Below are 22,022 nucleotides of genomic sequence, written 5' to 3' on the forward strand. Positions count from 1 at the left end.
CACAGACTGATGCAAATTATGAAGTTTCTGCTCTCCTATGCTCAAATGATACCAATTATCATGAAAATCATTCTCCAGAAGTTTGAAGTGATTTGCAGAGAGCTAATTATTACCAGTCGACGCTCCACAAAAAAAAACACATGTGGTACGTCGTGGTTTATGAACTCTATTAGACGGATTTCACGCCAACTCGACAAAGGGATTGGCAGCACCCCTTCAGAATTCAATGAAACTTTCTGGGTGTGAAGACTATGTGAAACTAAGATACTTTACATACTTTGTTTTTTCAAAATCGATCTAGACTAACATTTGGAAAGGGTCAGTTTTTTTTTACTTTTTTTATAAACCCGTATAACTCGAAAACGGTAAGACCTACAAAAAAGTGTTGTATGGGGGGCTGTCGTGAAATTTCCTGACGTTTTAGAGCAGTGGTCACCAAACTGCGGCCCGCGGGCCGCATGTGGCCCTCAGCAAGGTTTTGTGCGGCCCGCGGAGCGATTTTGAATATTGGAGTAGTGTGGCCCGCATCTTGTAATTTCAGAAGTTAGAAAGTTATCTTCTGTAATATCTGGCAAACGTATCTCTGTAGAAAGCCAATCGATAATTTTACAGATTTCCTCTTTCTCATGCGTTATACAGTGGATTGGTTATCAAGAAACGAAGGGAAATTGATGCAATTTGTTATTTCTAAAGTTTGTTCGATAACACAAAGTTTTTTTCAAGTCTGATATCATCGTTTCTTTTAAACTCCAAAGTTTTCAGCGTTCTAGTAGCGTAGTTTTCAAAGTTCAAGTAAGAAAGTTGTTGTTCCAAATAGGTATTTCCTATTTTAATTCCAAAATAGCGCTGAAGTTGTAGTTTTTAGGTGACTAAGGTTTTTTTTTATTATATGGAGTTTAATTGTAGACATTATTCTAATGTTACAATCATTGTATTAAAAAATGTTGATTATATTAGAAGTTTATCAAATATATTTTCATCTTTGAAAAAATAATCCACCCGCCTTATCTCTTGAATCGGTAAGGGAATGTGGGGCAAGATGAGCACCCGGGGCAAGATGGGCACCCCTAGTTTGTGTCGTTTCTACCGATTTTTTTCAAAAAAATATTTGAAGTTCTGATGAATATCATTAAATTGATATGATGGCCATAAATTTCAGCTAAAAAATCAAAAGCGCAACGTAAATATTGTCAAAAATACATAGAAGTCCAAAAATTTACCTTTTTATATAAGATTTGTTCATTTAAAAGTGATATTTTTGTTGCGTAAACAAATTAATTCATACGTTTTTGGCCGTATAGTTATAGAATAATCTTCTGTAGATAATCAGGAGCAAAACTTTCATCAAATTTTAAAAATATTTCATTTGTTTTGATTATATTAATAAATTTACACCCTTGGGGCAAGATGAGCACCATGTTCAAAATTAAGTAAAAGTGTGAAATTATAGAACCACATTTAGCTGTGGGCTTGACTTACGGTATCTTCTTTGCACAAAACATTTTTTTCTAAAAAATATATAAACAAACAACAAATTAAATCGTTTTTTAAGTAAAATCTTAGCAATTTATGAAAAGTTATTTATTTTCTGATAAAAGTTTTAAAAACTAAGCTAGTTGAAGATAAATATTATCATATATAAAAGATAATATCTTGGGATATTGCAAGCATTGAGAAATAATAGTTTTCTCTAGTAAATTGCATCTTTTTATGGGGGTGCCCATCTTGCCCCGCAGTTTTTTTGACCGATGATAAAAAAGATATTTTTTAACGTGTTATTTGGAAAACTATTTATCACTTTTTAAAACTTTTAATGGTTGTAGGTCAAAGTAATAATGTAAAAGCTAAGGATGGTTACCAATTTTACCAAAATAAGAACGTTTAAGTAGGCTTAAATCGCGCTTATCCTTAGGGTGCTCATCTTGCCCCGCCTGACCCTATTGAATTGATGATGATCAATTGATCTCTTTTTGAAATCCTATAATTTTTTACGTTTATCTTTGTCCGAAGGATGAAATCTTGAGAATCTAGGGACATCAGTGTTATTTGGAAAGATTATTGAAACCGATAGTAACTGTTAGACACAATAGGCATGCATATTTCAGAAATCACCTGTCGACCTCTAAAACAAGATGTGACATAATTCTTATTAGTTTTCTTCTTCGATATTCGATTGTAGTAAAACACGTCTTGTTTCGATGGTAGTCACAAAACTTCTTCTCTCGTATATTCCACCTAATCAATTCATAGCTGAAATTCCTCTAAATTCCCTTTTCTGTCTTCATGCTATCTCTCGTTTTCTATGAGCGAGTTCTCAAGCGTTTGTCACTACTACACTTCTCTTGTATGATCTTTGTTTTGCTAGAAAACTGCTACACATAATTGAAAATTGAAAAGGAAAAGAAAAAATCTGAGCACAGAAGGTGCTGCTGAAGTTACGTACAATAATTATTGCTGGCAACGCTGTCTGGCGGATCAATCAGAGGCTGGTTCATTTTGGCACGAAATTTAGATACGTGTTGTCGTTAGGTCCCCAATAGTGGCCCATTCAAGTTGAGTAACAACTGTCGAAAAACTCAACTGAATTAGTAGCGCCAAGCGATTTTTTATTGTCGACAGTAATTCTAATCGAGTCGTGTTGATCGGACTTATAAAATAGATATTATTTACATCTTGTGGCCCGCGACTTGTTTTAAGAGCAATGTGGTGGCCCTCACAACCAGTCAGGCTGAGGACCACTGTTTTAGAGAAAATATTGAAAAAATAAAAACACATTTTCTACACTGAAAAAAAAAATATGATTCAAAACTTAAGAGTCGATTTAAAAAAAAATCCTTAAGCAAAAAGTTTCGTAATTAAATTTACTAAAAGTCGTCCATACATTGCAAATTGGGCATATCTAAGGGAAAAAAGTTTTTCTAACAACGAATTTTTCAAGACCAAAACTGAATTTTTCTTTTCAAAGATTTTGTTCTAAACCGTCAAATATGATCGTGGAATTATGCAGTGATTATGTTTTTAAAATGAAGGCAATCTATGGATTTCGCCTCTGCCTATGAGAAAATCAACTCCGTCTCCGACGGATTTTTATGGTTCGAAAGATTGCAAACATTGAAAAGGAACAACCTGATCCATACCCCATTAAATTTTCTTCTAGAAAATACTACTAAACGTACCTGCGTTACAAGCCAGATGAATAAGAAATAATGTTTGTATTGTTATCTACCTAAAATGTCCGTTAACGACCTGAGTTACTCAACAATCACCGCGTGAGTGTATAGAAAGATAGGTATTTAACTTATAATTGTCGTTCTACCTATGCATATAACTATTTAAGCTTGATGTCAATAAAACTCTTTTCATTTTATCTAAGTCATTTGTGAAAAGAAGTTAAAGATGGATCAACAAGATTTATCGCGCATTAAAATTTCGAGATGTTGCGCCGGTATAAACAATCCTAAGTGCAGGCGTCGCCAGTTGCGAAACTTGTCACCAACAATGATCGAACACATACGTGCTATGGGATATAGTCATCAGATTGATGAAACTATGCATATTTGTGAGTCATGTCGCTTAGTGATCAGGCTCCACAGAAGTCCGCCTAAGAAAAAACGACGTTCGGGTGGAGGCGAAGTGAATCAAAATCCACAACCACCAACAAGCGGTCAGGCCTCCAATGAAATGCTAGGTAAGATAAATTTACTTTGCAGCACATTAAACGACAATGATTGTTTACATAGAACCCATATCAATATATTAATTCGACATTATTGTATATTTCATCCTGTTCATCTTTGCCATCCGTCCCATCAGCGGATGAATTACTAGGCCCCTACAACGTGGAAAAATTCAACAGTATTATTGAAACTTTGAATTTATCCCCAATCTCGTCGAGAAACATGAGGAGCTTGGACTATCGAATTAAAAAGTCAGTGGAGATCACCAAAGCTGTACGTCATGACATACTAGGCATGGATGCAATGGACGTCGACAAGGTGGAGGCATTCGAGGAAATCATCAATCAGTTGAAAGAAAAATTCAAAGATGCCAAAATGTAGAAATTGGGTATACTTTGTTTACTATGTTGAGGCCTAAACATTGTAGGCTTATAGCACAGGAATTCACAATGTATGTGTGTGCACATACCACGAAAATGTTAAATGAATGCAGTTTAGGAATTGTCTCTCAGGCAGAAATTTGTGAAAAACTGTTATGCGATTTTTTAGTAAGAACGACTGATTGTTTTTTTTTCGAGAATGTGAAAAGTGTAATTCCAAAGAAAATATTACAGGAGAACTAATCTCGCTTTTAGAGGAAAGCGACAAATAAGATGTAGTTTTTCAGCAATGGCTCACCACCGATCGCTGTAATTTAGAAACTATAATAAAGCCTGTTGAAGAATTTGTTACGTATTTCGTGGAGAAAGTTGATAAGCTAATAACTCATGATTTTATTTGCAAAGAACAGTCTTCTTTTCTACGAAACAAAAAAAACTCCTTAAAACAAGGTGAAATACTGGTAATTAGCGACTTTTCTGAAAATTATAGTTTTATCATACAAAACGCTGCTCAAGGATATCACTGGAATAATTCCCAAGCAACGATACACCCATTCGAGATTTACCATAAAAAAGAGTGTTGACCCATGATACAGTAGCAGTTCAGCTATTTATTTCAAAATTGATAAATTTTGTTAAACAAAAAATAAATTTCTCAAAAGTTATTTTTATGTCAGATAGTGCTGCAGCTCATTATAAAAATAAAAAAAAAATTGCCAGCTTATGTAATTTTAAGAAAATATATGGATTGGAAGCATAATGGCACTTTTTTTGCCGCATCCCACGGCAAAGGCCCCTGTGACGCTATTGGTGGCACTCTCAAGCGAATGGCAAAAAGAGCAAGTCTTGCAAAAGACTATGGAAACACAATCGCAACTCCACGAGAACTATTCGACTGGGCAGTGAAACAAACTGATACATGTATCACCAAATAAATTTCTGTTATATATCTAATGAACAGTATGTTAAAATGTCAGAGGAATTGATGGAATTGTTTGATAAGGTTAAAACTGTCCCTGGTACCCAAAAATATCATTGTTTTATGCCTATTAGTGATACACAAATTGCAGTCAAACGGTATACCAATTCAGAGGATGAACCATAAATATTCAATTTATTCAGTAAAGCCCAAAAATAATGTAAATGTTCATGTGCAGATACTACGTTTTAGGATATATAGCAATAATAAAAATAATGATGCATGATAAAAAAAACCACGACTTTTATTTTTATAAGCATAATATTGACCCTTTCCAGACACCTGTTAAGATTGGCTTTGACCAAATAAGAAATAAAATATTATTGTGATATCATTCCAACCATCAAAAACCCATCGGATTGTTAGACGGAGTTCATTTTCTCATAAGCGGTTTGGTGCGAGATCAATTGTATTTAATTAAAAAAAAAAACTCTATAATTCCGTTTTATTTCTTTTGGGAGTAGAATAAAACAAATATAATCTATTTCGTGATTAAAACTCATTTATCACTTCAAAATATGAGCATACTAGACTATTTAAAGCGAAATAAAAAAAAAATCAAAACAAAAATTTTAGACTTAAAAAAATTGTTGTTAGAAAAACGTTTTTCCCTAAAATATGCCCAATTTGCAATGTATGGACGACTTTTAGTAAATTTAATTACGAAACTTTTTGCTTAAGGATGATCAAAATCTGAAATGGCCGTTTTTTTTTTTAAATCGACTTTAAAGTTTTGAATCATTGTTTTTTCGGTGTAGAAAATGTTTTTTTTTATTTTTTCAATATTTTTTTCTAAAACTTCAGGAAATTTCACGACAGTCCCCCATACAACACTTTTTTGTAGGTCTTACCGTTTTCGAGTTATACGGGTTTAAAAAAAAGTAAAAAAAACTTTGACCCTTTTCAAATGTTAGTCTAGATCGATTTTGAAAATACAAAATATGCAAAGTATCTTATGTCGAATTCGTTTTTGAACCTAGGTTGGAACTGGCGCAACCCGTTCTGAATCACGGTTTCAACCCCAACCCGATTCAGGTTCGACCGAACTACAATTTGTTTGACATTGGTTTGTTTATGTGTTGATCACCGACCCAGTTCCTAAAAACGAAAACGACATTAGTTTCACATACTTTTGACATCCAGAAAGTTTCATTGAATTCTGAAGGGGTGCTGCCAATCGCGTGTCGAGTTGGCGTGAAATCCGTCATTAGAGATTCTTTCGAATCGATCTGAAATATCTTGAACTTGATCATAGACAGTTGATGGTTTCTATTACGTAACATAACAGAAATAGCAAGAAAAATAAGAACACTTCGGCCCTCGAACATTAAAACTACTACCCAGTACCCATTCCTAACAAATACAATAACGCATTGCGGAAGCTATGCATAACGTTACTTACATGCTCCGTCCACGTCGTAGTTGGTTAGATCATTTGAAATAGTACGGGAAAACTCGAGGATGTTACACCACTGATCCTTGTTGATCACTTTGTACTTGGACTGCTCGAGAAACTGAGCGAATTGTGCATAGAGGGGCCAGTGCTTGCCGAGCAGTAACTGCAGCATCGCTTTCGCCGTCTCAATGTCCATACTGCGCTGATCTTTATCCTGTCGATGGAGTAAAAAGTGTTGAACATTCATGAACAATCTATTACAAATACAAAGACCTACCCTAGCGAAATCGTACGCGTATCTGTAGATGGTTTTGAACGCGTTCGGATCGTTCAGTAGATTGCGCAGGTAGTCGAGCTTGCACTGTACTTTGCCGGCCGTATCGCACTGCAGATCCGTCAGCCCTTTCAGCCACTCGCTCTGTGTGAAGAAGCCCATCTGGCGGGCACCCATTTTGTACGCCAGCACCAGCATCGCAACGTTTTCCGGTTCAACGCCAATATCTTCGCAGAACTTTTCCATACCCTCCGGACCTGGAGAAAAAAGGAAATCGACTGTTTAGCGTCTTCCGTAAGAACAAAAGATGACTGACCGCAATCGGTTGCCCCACGATATCACAATATTTGTCGAGGATACATAATATGCGTTTTCTGTTAAATTAGAAGGGTTTAAACACCATTTACTATGATTAATCTGTTTAGAAAAATAAGTTGATCGATTTTTGCCCGACCTGACTCAGGAGGACACCGGAATAACTCCGGTTATAGGAAATAAATGGGTGGTAAATGACTGGACATGAGTGTACGCATCAAAATAATCCAAACGTCATTGTTACGTGAAAACATACGTGGTTTTTTCCATCGCACTTTTCACGTAGCTCTTACGTTAATCATAGGTAGCCCAGAACTAACGCATGAACTTTTGAACTTCGTTCATTCCACCGGCGCTACATGTAAGAGCTACGTGGATTTTCCGGTAGCCTTTACGAAGCGTTTCAATAGGACCTAGATGATTTTGCATTAAATTAACTAGAATAAAGACCAACCTTATCTCTAATAGGCTTCGGAAGAAAACTAATTCCCAATTGGAAAATGTAAACAAAACTAAAAGATTGTGATATTTTTATATTCAATCTGAGCATTGTCAATCTTGTTTCCCAAATCAAGACTAACAATTCAAAAGGCCTCATCTCCAAAAAGTAAACAATGAGAAAAATGCAATCTTGTTTTGTCAAACAATAAATCAAATTTAAATTATTAATTTAAGCATTGTATGATATTTTATCGTCCAGAAAGTCGATGGATAAACTGATTTGTAGCTATGAATATTCATTACTATCATTTTAGCAGAAAATCCTGCTAAAAAAACGAGTCAAAGGAAATGAGGCTTTTATTTCACCAAAAGCTGTGCAGCCCTTTTCATTTGTGGCCATAGACGCCGGCCGACGCTGATGAGGCCTGTGAGTTGACGCCTTTGTTTACTCTAAAATGTGTTGAGGCCTTCTAGTTGTGGCTTGTTTTTTCATCATCTTCTGATGTGGCCTTTTGAAAATCATTCAAAATTGATGATGAAATAAGAAATTTGAAGTGTAGAAGAGTGTTAAGTGGTGAAGTAAAGTACATGGAGATCCCTAGAGCAAGAGAAGATTCGTGCGGTCGATTAAATATGTGATTGATTGAACCCTTCGTCATCCATCAACATTATGTATGTGCTACGCGAGTTTGTCGTCGAGAAAATGTATGGAAATATTGGTTCAATTGAAATAATATTACAATTGAACGTTATTTTTCATGCAATTGAAACCAAATCGTGTTTTTGTTGATAATTTGTGAAGTACAGACAGGCTGACACAGGTATTATTAGGTAGTATGATACAAAATACATCAGTCTACAGGAACCCGATAATGTTCGCCGTTTAGATAACCACTGTATAAAATAATACAAGGAGCAGTCGCTCCGTAGTATAACCTGCATCTACTTAGTGAATTTGGAACGTTTTTCGCAATCTACATTGCAATTTTGATGTTTATTTAACAGGCCTCAACTCGGTTTCCGTCAGATATAGAAATGAGGCCTTTTTGAGAAAAGGCCGCATTTGCGATGAATATCCTGGTTAGCGGAAAATGAGATGGGGCCTTTTAGAAAAATGTTATTTTTTCAACTTTTATGCATATTTTCAAATGACTATTGTATGTTTTAGTAACAATAGGCTCTTATACACTGAAATCAGCAGAAAACCGATTTGTTTACATTTTGGACTTGAGGCCTTTTCAATTGTTGGTCTTGAAATGTAGTGAGTTTGTTCTGTTTTGTTGCAGCCTACGCGTGCTATAATTGATAGAGGTTATAAATCAGGTGTAAAATATGAAGTAATGCAGGGGTTCTTCGGTATTCAAAGCATATTTACCTTAAAATCAATCTAACACAGGATTTAAAGTTCAGCAGCTTCTGAAGTTCTGCAAAAATCAAGCGGGCGCCATCTTAGGATTTGCGCTCAACACCGAATGTACGTACAATATGTAGATGTCAAAATGAACTTAGGCACCTACGTGAATTTCACGTAACTGCGATAGGTAACCTCAGTAACAATTACCGATTCATTATTTGATGGTTATGAACGGCTTAGTGATCTTTATATTAGTCAGGTGAAGTGGAGGCAAAATGAATTTGGAATGATCTACGTGATTTTTCACGTAGCAATGACGTTTGAGTTTTTTTGAGTGTACCATTGGTGCTTCGCGTATTTGCAGGCAGGGCTGCCATATATACAGATTTACCTGTATTACACAGATATTTTTATTCTGACACAGATTCAATTTGTATGGAACACAGATTTTTTTTCAACAATTTTTGTATGGACACAGATTTTCTAACCTGGTGGATACAGATTTTCTATCAAATCATTTGGCAGCTTTGCCTGCAGGTGAGCAATTCTCGCTGAAACTAGGCCGCCATCGGCACCCATCGTAAGAATTCCAATTTTATGTCACTGATCGCTAGTTTTTGATAAAACTTAAGGGTGGTCCTTTCTGTTTTCTCAAATTGGTGGACCCCTCGTACGACAGCTAGCTGAACAGTTTGCAAAAAAGACCATTTTTTGATAAATCTTGGGTATTACTTCACGTGGTATGTCTCATATTTCGCTTGGAACACATAGCAAACTTAGTGGCATCGTATAGAGAAAGGATATAGCTTTCATTTGAAATCGAAAAAAAATTGGCGGCCATTTTGAATTTGGCCGCCATCTTGAATTTTGTAAGAAAAATCGTTTTTTTTTCACCATTAGCGCACCGCTAATTTTGAATTCTGAGATCACCATCAGAAAGCTGAGGAAAAATTGCGTAAGATAGACTACAGAAACTGGGTGAGCAATGGTATTTACCCTATCAAATGAACGATTTTCTAAATCATGTTCTACGATTTTGACGTATATGGCGAATGCAATCAATACAAAAAAAAATGTACTACAAAGAAACAAGTTTTCAACTTTTGGTGTTTTATCGAGTCGAGTAAAGAATAAGAATATTATTTTAAGTGAAAAAAATCTGGCGGCCATCTTGGATTTTGACGCCATCTTGGTTTTAAGTAGTAGAATGAGTTTTCACCTTGTTAGCACTCAACATGTTGAATTTCAATGCTACCATTACACTTATTATTCTTCTTGTACTTCTTTTTCCTGACGTTACGTTCCTACTGGAACAGAGCCAACCCCTCAGCTTAACTAGCTTTAAAAACAAATGATCAAATTTGATTTTTAACGCTTATTTGCTACTTAAATGATTCTTCTGCATATCTTCGAGTTGACAAATACCATTATTTATTTCATTTATTTGGTCAACAATCAATCAACAGCTGAGATAAGATCAGTTGAACAGCTGAGATAAGATAAGAAAAATAGAATCTGATTGTTATTTTGTTATAGTTCAACATGATGAGCACTGGTATGGTAAAACATCATTTAACTGTTAAAAACCAAGATGGCGTCAAAATCCAAGATTCCCGCCAGATTTTCCAAACTCGAAATAAATCACCTGTGTTTCGGCATTACGTCCACATTAGAACAAAACCTGCTTTTCATCTTTTCATTTCGCTATTTCTCACATGCATGATACTTTATGGTTCAGAAAATCATGGATGTTTTTTTGCTTCAAAATGTGAGATTTCCATTCTAAATCAATGCACTTTTTTCAATGTTTTACGTTAAAACTACAGATATTACCACAAGACATACTAATGTCCCGTTGCCCAATCTATAAACTTCATTCAATGAACAACAATGCATATGGTAAAAAAATGTTTGTTTAATACAGGGCTGGTAGCAGTTGGACAGCAAAATAATAGTGACTTTAGTGACCAAAATGGTCAAAATAGTGACCAAAAAGTGACCTAGAAGTGACTTCAAAATTACAAGTATTAGTCATTAAAATTACTAGAAATGAAAATACGTTATATGTGTAGCCAATCTACATATTGGGTGAATTTAGAATGTATAGAACTGCAGTAATTTCATATCTTAAACAATAAGATATCCGGAATGAGACAAAAAGATGGCGCATTGAAGATTTGCCATATCATTTTTTTACGAGACGATCATCAACTTGATATAAGTAACTATTTTATATTTCTGATTTCAATCAAATACATGAACTACGGTACTCGTGATAGAATGTTTAGAATAACTCCTGTTCATGATGAACTTACAGGCAAAAATTCATTGAAGATTTTGAAGTAGGGATGCAAAACGAATTACTAGAAGCATTTCTCAACAAATCTGTGGAATAAATCGGTGGAAAAATGTTGGTTGAAGACAAAACTGTGGTGAAAATCGTCAAATTATTTCAAAGTATTCTGACAAATCCTTACAGAATTACAAATTCAAAAACGAATGAAAAATTAAAACTCAAGCTAAACTTTCGACAGAATTTCTGTAAAATTAAACAATTTCTTCCAAATAAACAACGGTAACTCGTGAACAAAACTGCTTATTGGCAAACTCGAGACAAACCAAATTTGATGAATGTCTTGCATAAAGATTAAGAAAATAATTCCATGCATACTTAAAATATTTATATTTCAATTGATCGTTTCAATAACTAAATTAGGTTTTGAAAACAATCATATCACCCATTGGCGACTCGTAACCACACGTAATTATTATCGTCCAATAATGTTGAAGCATTCATTATAGTAACGTGTTTTTTGTATAGAAAGAGTTGACCATAGTCGTGTATAAAACTGCCAATAGGTAATCAATGAAAACATGCATAGTTTGTATGTTGGAATATCTAATGTAATATCTGCAATGGTTCCTAGCAAAACTTATACTAGCTATTAAAATCATGGACGAGTTTATGACAAACTTTTTGAATTTTTGTTGTTATTTCTAATCGTCTTTGACTTATTCTCCAGTGGAGTTTTGATGATTTTCTTTTAGGAGGCAGGTTTAGGATTCCTTCTATAGCCGTAGATTGCTGCAAAAAGTTTACTAGTAATTTATTCAGCACGTCTGTTAGATATTAGTCCGGCTTTGTGTCAAAATTTATCAAAATATTTCGGACAAAAATTTCTTCCCGAAGTCGCTTCCTAAGTTTTGCCAGAATCTTCTCCAAAACTTTTCCCCGGAAATTTTTACATTTTCCGTTGGAAATGTCTATGGAATATTCACCTGAATTCTTCCAGAAAGTTAGTTGGGAGTCTCTATTTTGATTGAGTCAAGAATCTTAACACTTTGATTTCAAAATCACACTATAGTTGCCTTGATAATGATAAATATCTATTTCTTTTTGATTATGTTTAAAGTGCTACCCTGTCTTAGATTTCTCGCATACTCTGAGATAACGCCCTAAAAGCCATTGGTAGCCACGTGTGTAGCTCGTTGTTTCTGAGCAAATGAAAGAATAAGCATCCAAACCAACATCACAGGCAGGTAGATAATGATCCTTTCTTGCACATAGTGTTGTTAAATAACATGAAAATCCATTCAAATGCTCAGAAACAACGAGCTACACACATGGTTACCTTTGGCTTTTAGGGCAAGATCAGAAGTTATACGAGATTTCATTATCATCAGATCACGAAAAAAGTGACTTTAGTGACCATTTTCCTGAAAAAAGTGACTTTAGTGACTTTTTGTCGAAAGTAGTGACTTTTTAGTGACCAGGTCGAAAAAAGTGACCAAGTCACTAAAAAGTGACTTACTACCAGCCCTGTTAATACAATCAATGTTTTTGGCCGGTTTTCATTTATTGAATTTATTTATTCATTATTACTGAATTCAAAGATATGTCGTAGTTATTCTGTTGTCAGAAATCGCATTATAAAAGAAAATTGCTGTCTAATAACCAGGATTTATAACTAACCAATAAAGCTGAGTATCAGGCTCAGTTCCAGTAGGGACGTAATGTCAGAAAAATGAAGAATAATAATAAGAAGAGTATACGTAACCTTTTTTTATTGGTAGCCACTAAATTCGACATGCTGAGTGCTATCAAGGTGACAAATTCATTCTTCTACTTAAAATCAAAATGACGTCAAAAGCCAAGATGGCCGCCAGATTTTTTCACTTAAAATAATATTCTTATTCTTTACTCGACTAGAATAAAACACCAAAGATTGAAAACTTGTTGCTTTGCAGTACAAAAAAAGATTTTTGTATTGATTACACTCGCCATATACGTCAAAATCGTAGAACATGATTTAGAAAATCGCTCATTTGATAGGGTAAATACCATTGCTCACCTAGTTTCTGTAGCCTACCTTACGCAATTTTTCCTCAGCTTTCTGGTGGTGATCTCGGAATTCAAAAATAGCGATGCGCTAATGGTGAAAAAAAGATTTTTCTAACAAAATTCAAGATGGCGGCCAAATTTAAAATGGCCGTCAAATATTTTTCGATTTCAAATGAAAGCTATATCCTTTCTCTATACGATGCCACTAAGTTTGCTATGTGTTTCAAGCGAAATATGAGACATATCACGTGAAGAAATACCCAAGATTTATCAAAAAATGGGCTCTTTCGCAAACTGTTCAGCTAGCTGGCGTACGAGGGGTCCACCAATTTGAGAAAACAGAAAGGATCACCCTTAAGTTTTATCGATAACTAGCGATTAGTGACATAAAATTGGAATTCTAACGATGGGTGCCGATGGCGGCCTGGTTTCAGCGAGAATTGCTCAGGTATAAAATAGATCCCATTTGTGGTCTTTAGCCTGTTGTCCAGTAACTCCTATCCCTACCTCCCTGTGGTGCCGCCTGGGGTACGAATAACCGTAGGGAAGATCGGGTAACCAACCCTGGTGGGACCTTGGTCGTATGCTGACAGGAAAGGAGGGCTCCTCTCTTCTGAGGGTGTAGCTTATCAGAGCGTCTGTTCTCCATGTTGGGGGCGGCTCAAAACAGCGTCTGTTCTCCATGTTAGGAGCGGCTGATCATCGTCCTAGTACCAGCGTGGGACTCTAGGGGCTGTCCATTAATTACGTAAGGGGTTATGGGGGGAGGGGGGGTTTGAGATTTCTTACGGGCCATACAATTTATTTTGGATTTTCATACAAAAAATCTTATCCCGAAAATTGTCTTACGTAATTAGTGGACCGCCCCCTAAACAGTGTTGTGCACGATGATCCTCCGGCGAGACAGGGGGTTGGTGCAGGCCTTACAAGCCAGCCGTAAAAATCATCAGTACAGCATACAATGTAAATTCGGACCGGAACAATCGGCATAGACCCAGGCATCGAAATAGGAAATAAATTGGTCCATTTGAGCCAGCATATGAAACTAGAAGCCTTTGGATTGCATTTAGTGAAAACCACATCTAAATCAGTTGAATAGAACGTTCACAATAACAATTTGAAAAAAAAAAATCGTCGCCTTGTCGGATACGGGTTAAGGAAAGTTTTTTTGTGTATTCTACCCATTTTCTTCTTCTTCTTTCTGGCGTTACGTCCCAACTGGGACAGAGCCTGCTTCCCAGATTAGTGTTCTCATGAGCACTTCCACAGTTATTAACTGAGAGCTTTCTTTGCCGATTGACCATTTTTGCATGTGTATATCGTGTGGCAGGTACGAACATACTTCTATGCCCTGGGAATCGAGAAAATTTCCTTTACGAAAAGACCCTCGACCAGTGGGATTCGAACCCACGACCATCAGCATGGTCATGCTGAATAGCTGCGCGTTTACCGCTACGGCTATCTGGGCCCCCATTTTCTAATTTCTGGAATTTGGTTGTTTATGGTTAGCTCTTCTTTTGATCATAGGGTGTTATTTCTAATTACGTTTGCATTGTAACTGTTTTTTTAAGTAGTACTACAAAAGTCGTTATTTGCTTTGTAACTATAGGTAGTAACAGTTTTGTGGGCATAAGCTTCCAAGATTTTCAGCTGTGAAACTCCCTTTTACAATCACAGTTTGACGAGTTCCATTGCAAAAGTTATTTTTAGCATTATTGCTGCCAACATTTTCATTTAAATATTAGGCTTAAGTCATTGCCAAATATGAAGTATATAAAGCTTCGAGCTTTTTAGAGGAATATCTATAAATAAATGAAAACCGAATTTAGTACTATTCCGGTTCATTCCACTAGAGTTTGTATCCTTTGAAAGATACGCGTATTTCGACCTCAACTGTAAGGCCATCTGTGTTGTGTACTAGACTCGACTAAGTCTAAGAATTAGAGCTTTACACTCAGGCAAATGGACTATCGATAAACATAGGAACCCCTTATGAAAATTCGCCACAAGAAATCGGGTTGAAATTCATAAATTTACCAGAATTTGAAAAAAAAAACGCGTTTACGCGGCAACCTGGAATCGAACCAAGAACCTTGCGATCGATAGGCCCGAGCGTACACCACGCGCCTATCGACGCCTCGATGTGGAGTGATGCTTAAACGATACATATAGCGTTCGTATTGCAATAATTTTTCCACCTTTCATGAGGCAAAATGTATGAAATTCGATAGTCCAGTTCGCTGCGTGTACCGTTTTGATTCATATTCCGAACACTTGAGGCCAACAGTGACTTCAAATGCTTCTAGTGGGCTAAAATTAGCTGAAATTTGTAAAAATTTCAATTCCTTCGAATAGTCTAACTCTCGCGGAACATTACTAAAGGACCTATCTAACATTGAGAGGCTCTCTTTGTTTACTTTCTCTTTCATTAATAACTGAGTCACATTAACCTCTACTGTTGCGCTTTTTGTATGCAACGCTAGTCAAGGAAATTGACTTTCGATCTATAGTGAAAAACTTCCCAAAATCTTTAGTATTCCACTGTTATAATCGAAAGAGAACGAGAGAGGAGAGAATCTCTCATTTGTACATAGGTCCTTTAGTAATGTTCCGCGAGAACTGTTTGATGTTGAGTGTGCCGTTAAAAATGCATATTTTAACTTTTCCATTGTCGTGTTTACGTAAAAGTATTGAAAATCATTTTGATTCAAATGCCGAACACTGTGTTCATTTTGTCTCATATTCCGAACACTCTGATTCAAATTCCGAAAAGCACGAGTAAATCGTATTCAAATAATAATTTCGTAAATAAATTTATCTGAGCTAGTCTTACTAAACTCGAACTAGGGAATGATCACTACTTTCGAGGTATGAAATAGATTGGAATACGTTAAAACTGAATTTAAATTGACTGCCATTTCATGATGATTTGATGACATATTTCAGCGAAACATTTCAACCAGATCGCCATACAAAAACCGAGTGTTCGGAATATGAGTCTGTTCGGAACTTGAGACAAAACGGTACGTGTGTGGAGGAAACGCTGTGGTGATGTGGAGGAGACAGCGGAGCGTGTTCGATTGCCCCCGTTTCATTGTTGTGAGAGGTCGCCTGCTCGCTACATGCGGAGGGGACACGTCCCCCGACAATAGAATAGAAAGAATGTGTGCGGATGCCGAGTGCTGGAATGCAGTAACTACGGCTGTCACTTACATTAGAGTTGGCTGCAGAGGATTAGCCCTGCCGAGGTTGGTCCCTTGTAACATTGTTTAAGTCGGCTAGGAGAAGCAGTTTGCCTAGGCTACTTCTACACGTGTTGTGCTATATGCACTGCCCCCTCCCCGAAGAAATACCGTAAGGTGGTTCCGGGGAGATAAGGCAGGGTGTCTACTCGTTTACCGAAATGAATTCCCTGATATTTCCAGGTTTTTCCGGGTTTTATAAATTAGTTCCAGGTTCAAGAAATACTTTAATTTTATATGACCAAAACAAACTAAATTTACACAATTTATACTATTTTAAAAAGTGTTTTAAAGTGTATTCACTCTTTTAGACATTTTAAAGCAATGTGCTAAACATTTTAAAGCTTAATTCGAATATTCATATGAATTGTATTCAATAATGATGGTGTTTTGTTTGTAAAAGTTCTTTCCATCATCGTGTTTAAAACACGGATAATAAAGTTCCCGTTCAAATGGTCATTGAGGTAAATGATTAATTGTTTGCATTTCATTCGAAAACTTTCAAGAGCTCTGCATTAATCATGATTGTAAAAAAATAATTCAAAGTTTAAACAACTTCCAGATTCCAGATTACTTATCCGGAATCGGTTTTTCCGAAATTGAATATTTTCCAATAATTTTAGAAATTGTTCATGAATGTGTTTTGAAATTAGAAAATTCAGAAACCTGTTGCTTGAAAAAAGAGACCAAACAGTAATCAAAACCAAATCGAGACCTAACAGGAACCAGGAGAAAAAAGTTTAATTCTTTATGGAATCAGCCCTGACATTTCTCTAAGAATATTTTTTCTGTTTGAACTTCCTCGAGACATTACGACAAATAATAGTGTTTGTATTACTGCACTTTCAATGATTTTCTCAAGGAATTTCATCAGAAATAATCTCAGGTATTTGCCCAAAGATCCAGATATAACTCTGAAGATTTCTTCAAATTGAATAAATGGATAGATATTTTAATTTGAGAGATTTGAATTTTTCTCACGGATTTCATTTAGTGATTATTTCCCATAAAACCACTTCAAGAATTTTTCCAAAGAATTTCTCCAAGAATTTTATTTTGGATATCTTAAAAAAATCTGATATTTTCCAAAAATAATCATAGAATAACAAATATAATAGGGTCCTAAAATGTTTAAATCTTGTTTTTATTTCATAACACGAAAGAGCATGTTACTGCAACTACTTTAGCAATTTTTTCCGCCCAAATAGCGGTTATATCTTATTTAAACTTTAATTTGAAGTTTTGGTCCATAAATGAACCTTGACACTTTTGATCATGTTTGACGTTCGCTTAGTCGACAAAAACACCATAGGGCTTTTAGTTTTAACACTGGGTTTGTTCCTATCTGACATTTCAGAAGGCACACGGAAAACAAAATACACCCAAAATTTGAGTTTAAGGCAAGGGGTGTAACAAAATCTAAATAAACATAAAAAAAATGATTTTTTGGACTTAAACAAACGAAAAACATTGAAAAATTGAGTAAACATGTGTTTTTGGCCTAAACTTAAGCATTTGGCACTAAAATTGGGACAGGGCTTTAGGACCCTATTTCAGATATTTTTCAAGAACATCTCTAGTCCTCAAGGTTTTTTTTTTGGTGATTTTCCCATTGGTTTCCTAGAACATCGTCCAAAGGTTCCCGTTTTAAACATGTTGCAATATTCAACCTGAAATGCCTCCAGGGATTACTCAGGATTTCCTACATAATTATCCTTCAGCATTTCTTTAAGGTGACACGGGAGACCGTGTTATTTTCCCCATCTTTCGTCTCACTCTAACAATTATCATCAAAACTTTGTGGAAGCAAATCTCGAGTTTTAGTGAACCGTTGGAGCTGAAAATTTATTGGGTTGTGCACTACATCTATAGAATCATAGCGATACATTTTCGCATCGATATATGGAGTGGTTTTTGGGATTTGCTTCTTGAAATGGATAGAGTGATTATGATGACGTCCCGTGCGGTCTTAAGATTTTGACTAGGAATTTCTCTGAGGATATCTTGAGAAATTACTCCAGAGATAGCTTCTAAGATTTCTTTGGAAATTCCAGAAACAGGAAATTCCACTAACAGTAACTCCTTAAGTAAATTTTAGAGATTTCTCAATGAAGTTTTCCCAGATTTTTTCAAGCATTCTTCCAACCTCTAAAAAAACTTATGTAAGTTGTTTAGTAATTTTTGATAAATAAGGATTTTTATAAAAACACTTGACAAAACTCAAGAGTAATTGCTAAAATTATTGAAACAAAAAGAAACAGATCAATATTGAATATCTGTGAAGCAACTCCTTGAAAAACGAAATCGCTACGAAATTGTGTAGGAATGATCGGAGGATTTCTTGGAAAAACAGCTGTAGTAGTAACTAATGTGGAATCTTAGATGAACTTTTGAGAATTCTATGGCATTTTTTTTTATTAGATTCATTGAGGAATGTTGGGAAAAACTGTAATCCTTGGATGAAATACAGAGGAAATTCCTAAAATAAATAATAGATAAACTGAACCACGAAACACAGGTCGAATATGAAATGTTCCTAATAGATTTTCTGATTAATTACTCGAGGAATTTATGTAACAATTCTTTGGAGTGAATGTGGACATAATGGCGTAGAAATTCTTAAAAAAATGTCTGAAAGCTTATGAATTAACCTCTACGGGCTTCTTGGAAAATATTCTGTGGGAATCTTTGGAAGATCTGATAGAGTTACAGCTGGAAAATTCAGTTGAAGAATTAGTGAAAAATATCTCGAGGAAGTCCTAGAATAGTTTTTGGAAAAAAAAATTAAAGTAACCCCTAAGGAAATGACTGGAGGTAGTATTATTGAAGTGCTCAAGGATGTCCTGAACCAAATAATGGTGACATTCCCTTAAGCATCCTTTGACAAATTGCTGGAAGAATTGGTAAAGGAATCTCTTGAAGAATACCTGGAGAGATTCCTGTATTAGTCCCTGAAAATATTCCAGATGAAATATCTGGAGAAAACATAAGGAAAATTCTTGGAACATTTTCTCTAGAAATATGTGAAGAATTTCTGATAGAATTAGTTGAATAGTCTCGTAACAGGCTCTGAAAGTTTCTGGAGGCCTTATAGAATTTTGCATCAGAATTCACTACAAGCAAGATAGGGAAAAGAGGTCCTTTAAAGACCATATTGGTTAAAATAGAGACCTTTCATTATAAATAGAGACTTATTAGAGATTTGAATAAAAATGGAGACCAAGTCTCTAAAAAGAAACCTGCCCCCAGCCCTACATACGTCAATACTATACTGATCAAATATACCTGAAGATATTTGATGTTTAGTAAGACGATTAAGTTCCATACCTAAAAAGATCCTCACTGAATAGCTTAAGTAACGTGATGATAGCGGCGCAGCCGATTTTTTTTTATTGAAGTAATGATAATCTCTGGATTTTGACGCAAAAATCCTTTGTAGTGAAAATATTCTACCATGAATTACTGCCCCAAAATATTTTCCCTGATTGTAATTCAAATTCCCTGATAATTCCAGGTTTTTTCCAGGTTGAATAATATTTCCTGATAATTCCAGGTTTTCCAGGTTTTTCCAGGTAGTAGACACCCTGTAAGGGTCTGCTCAAGTACAGCGAGTCGTCGATGATGCGTCATCCCCGCACTCCCTGAGTTACCTTCTCAGGGGGTCTGTTAGCAGATTTCCCCCTTGTAAACAACAGAAAAAAAAACAACAAAAAGAGTCTTACGGCACTTTACCACACACAACTGGATTATTTTATGTTGGATTCGTCGAAAAGTGATGAAGACCAACCCCATCACTTCGGTTGGACATGAGCCGTGATTTCACTCGTGTCATGTGTCGGCTGATGTCCAATCACTATTCGTTAAACGCGCATACCCACCGCATTGGGCTCTCAGAAAGCAATCTCTGCGTTTGCGGCGCGGCTTACCAGGTGCGGTGAGCATCGTGGCATCCGATCTGAACTGACTGGAAACTCTTCGGATTTGAGGAAAATAGCAGAAACCTGTTAGCGAAATGTTGGCTGATCTTGATTTGGAATATATTAATTGTATCTACCTATTTTTGAAGCACATCAATATCCGAGATTGATTGTCGTTCGTTCCCTGGCTTTCTTTTCCCCCTTCAAATTGTCCTTTTCTCGTCGTTTCTCCCACAAACTGTTTCTGCTTAGTTTCGTTACAGATTTAGACATCCTGTCCCATCAAGCTTCATCAGCTTTGTAGTCTAAGTAGCTTAAGTATCATTAAGCAGTTCTGGAGTTTTGTCAACTCAAAGCGAAATGAAACTGGGCTGCCATCATTTTTGAGCTTGAATGGCCACTCTGCTTCCTCGGCCGAGGGCAAATGCGAGCTTTTTGCATTATGGTTTGCGAGTGTCTTTGAGACATCGTCTCAATCTCAAGCGGGTCCCAATGCTGCGTCACAATCGTTACCTAATGATATTATCGATGTTGACATCTTCGACGTTAGCTATTGTTGGGATCAATGGAAAAAGTTCTGGCAACCCGGTTCAACATCACAGTTCTCAAGTCAACTGTGGGCTCATCAGTGACCATTGTAGTTGTCACTGTAGTGATGCCGCACACACACCAACAGCCAACATTAGTTGTCAACACGCAAGATGGCCACTTGCACAGTTCGTCCAATTCACGCAGTGAATGTCAATATTACAATTTACCTTTAATTTCACTATGTAATTACAATAAACTGTAAACAAATAATTTTAACTTGTTCGTTGTAACTCGTACGTAAACGCGTTTTGCTAGTATGCAACAGCTATACAATGGTGGAGGAGGCATTGAAGAAGCTAAAACCATCTATATCGCCAGGCCCTGATGGTATTCCTGCATGCATTTTGAAACATTGCAAGGCGGTGTTAATTGCTCCGCTAAAGGCTATATTAAACCTTTTCCTCCGATGTCAGCAGTTCTTATGGAAAATGTCTTATATGCGACTTCAAGAAAGGCAGTAGTACGGAAGTATCGAACTATCGTGGAATAACCTCTCTTCCAGCTGGATCGAATTGCTTCGAGATAATAATGAATGATGTTTTATTACAAGCCTGAAAACATACATTTCACAGAATCAACATGGATTCTTCCCACAACGGTCAGTAATCTCAAATCTATGCGAGTATACGTCATTCTGCATCAAAGAAATGGATAAAGGGGGACAGGTCGATAGTATTTATACAGATATAAAGGCTGCATTTGATACAGTTGATCACAGTATTCTCTTGGCAAACGTGCTTTTTAGTTGAAATACTTTCCAACCAGCGAACATTCAACCATCGAGTCATTCCATGTAGCGGACCCCCAACGAGCGAATCCCCACTGTATTCAGAAACAGTCGACAAAGCCAATCGTCAACTTGGATTCATCTTCAAAATAGCAAGTGAATTCGATGACCCTCTGTGTCTAAAATCATTGTACTGCTTGTTAGTCAGATCAATTCCAAGACCATGATGTCGGATAAATCTTTAAGACAAATACAAATATAAATAAGAGTATAATTCAAATCCCGCAAAATCTTTACCTTTCCTGTTGTATAAATGTATTCCATAACCTCGAATGTTTCCCAAAGTAACATAGTTTTTAGAATAAATACAAATTATAAAATTTAAAT

The 22,022-nt window shown here is 36.0% G+C and overlaps 1 protein-coding gene across 2 annotated transcripts in view; it reads right to left on the reverse strand.

Annotated features, from left to right (window-relative positions):
* Positions 1 to 22,022, reverse strand: part of LOC5568418 (DCN1-like protein 4) — a 46,887-nt gene that overhangs the window by 1,262 nt on the left and 23,603 nt on the right. For both annotated transcript variants that reach the window (XM_001652197.2, XM_021854876.1), the window contains 2 exons: positions 6,710 to 6,963; positions 6,439 to 6,646 (listed from right to left, as the gene is read on the reverse strand). In XM_001652197.2, coding sequence (XP_001652247.1) covers positions 6,439 to 6,646; positions 6,710 to 6,963 — 462 coding nt within the window. The remainder of the gene's footprint in view (positions 1 to 6,438; positions 6,647 to 6,709; positions 6,964 to 22,022) is intronic.

This window comes from Aedes aegypti, chromosome 3, assembly GCF_002204515.2.
Source record: "Aedes aegypti strain LVP_AGWG chromosome 3, AaegL5.0 Primary Assembly, whole genome shotgun sequence".
Taxonomy (NCBI): domain Eukaryota; kingdom Metazoa; phylum Arthropoda; class Insecta; order Diptera; family Culicidae; genus Aedes; species Aedes aegypti.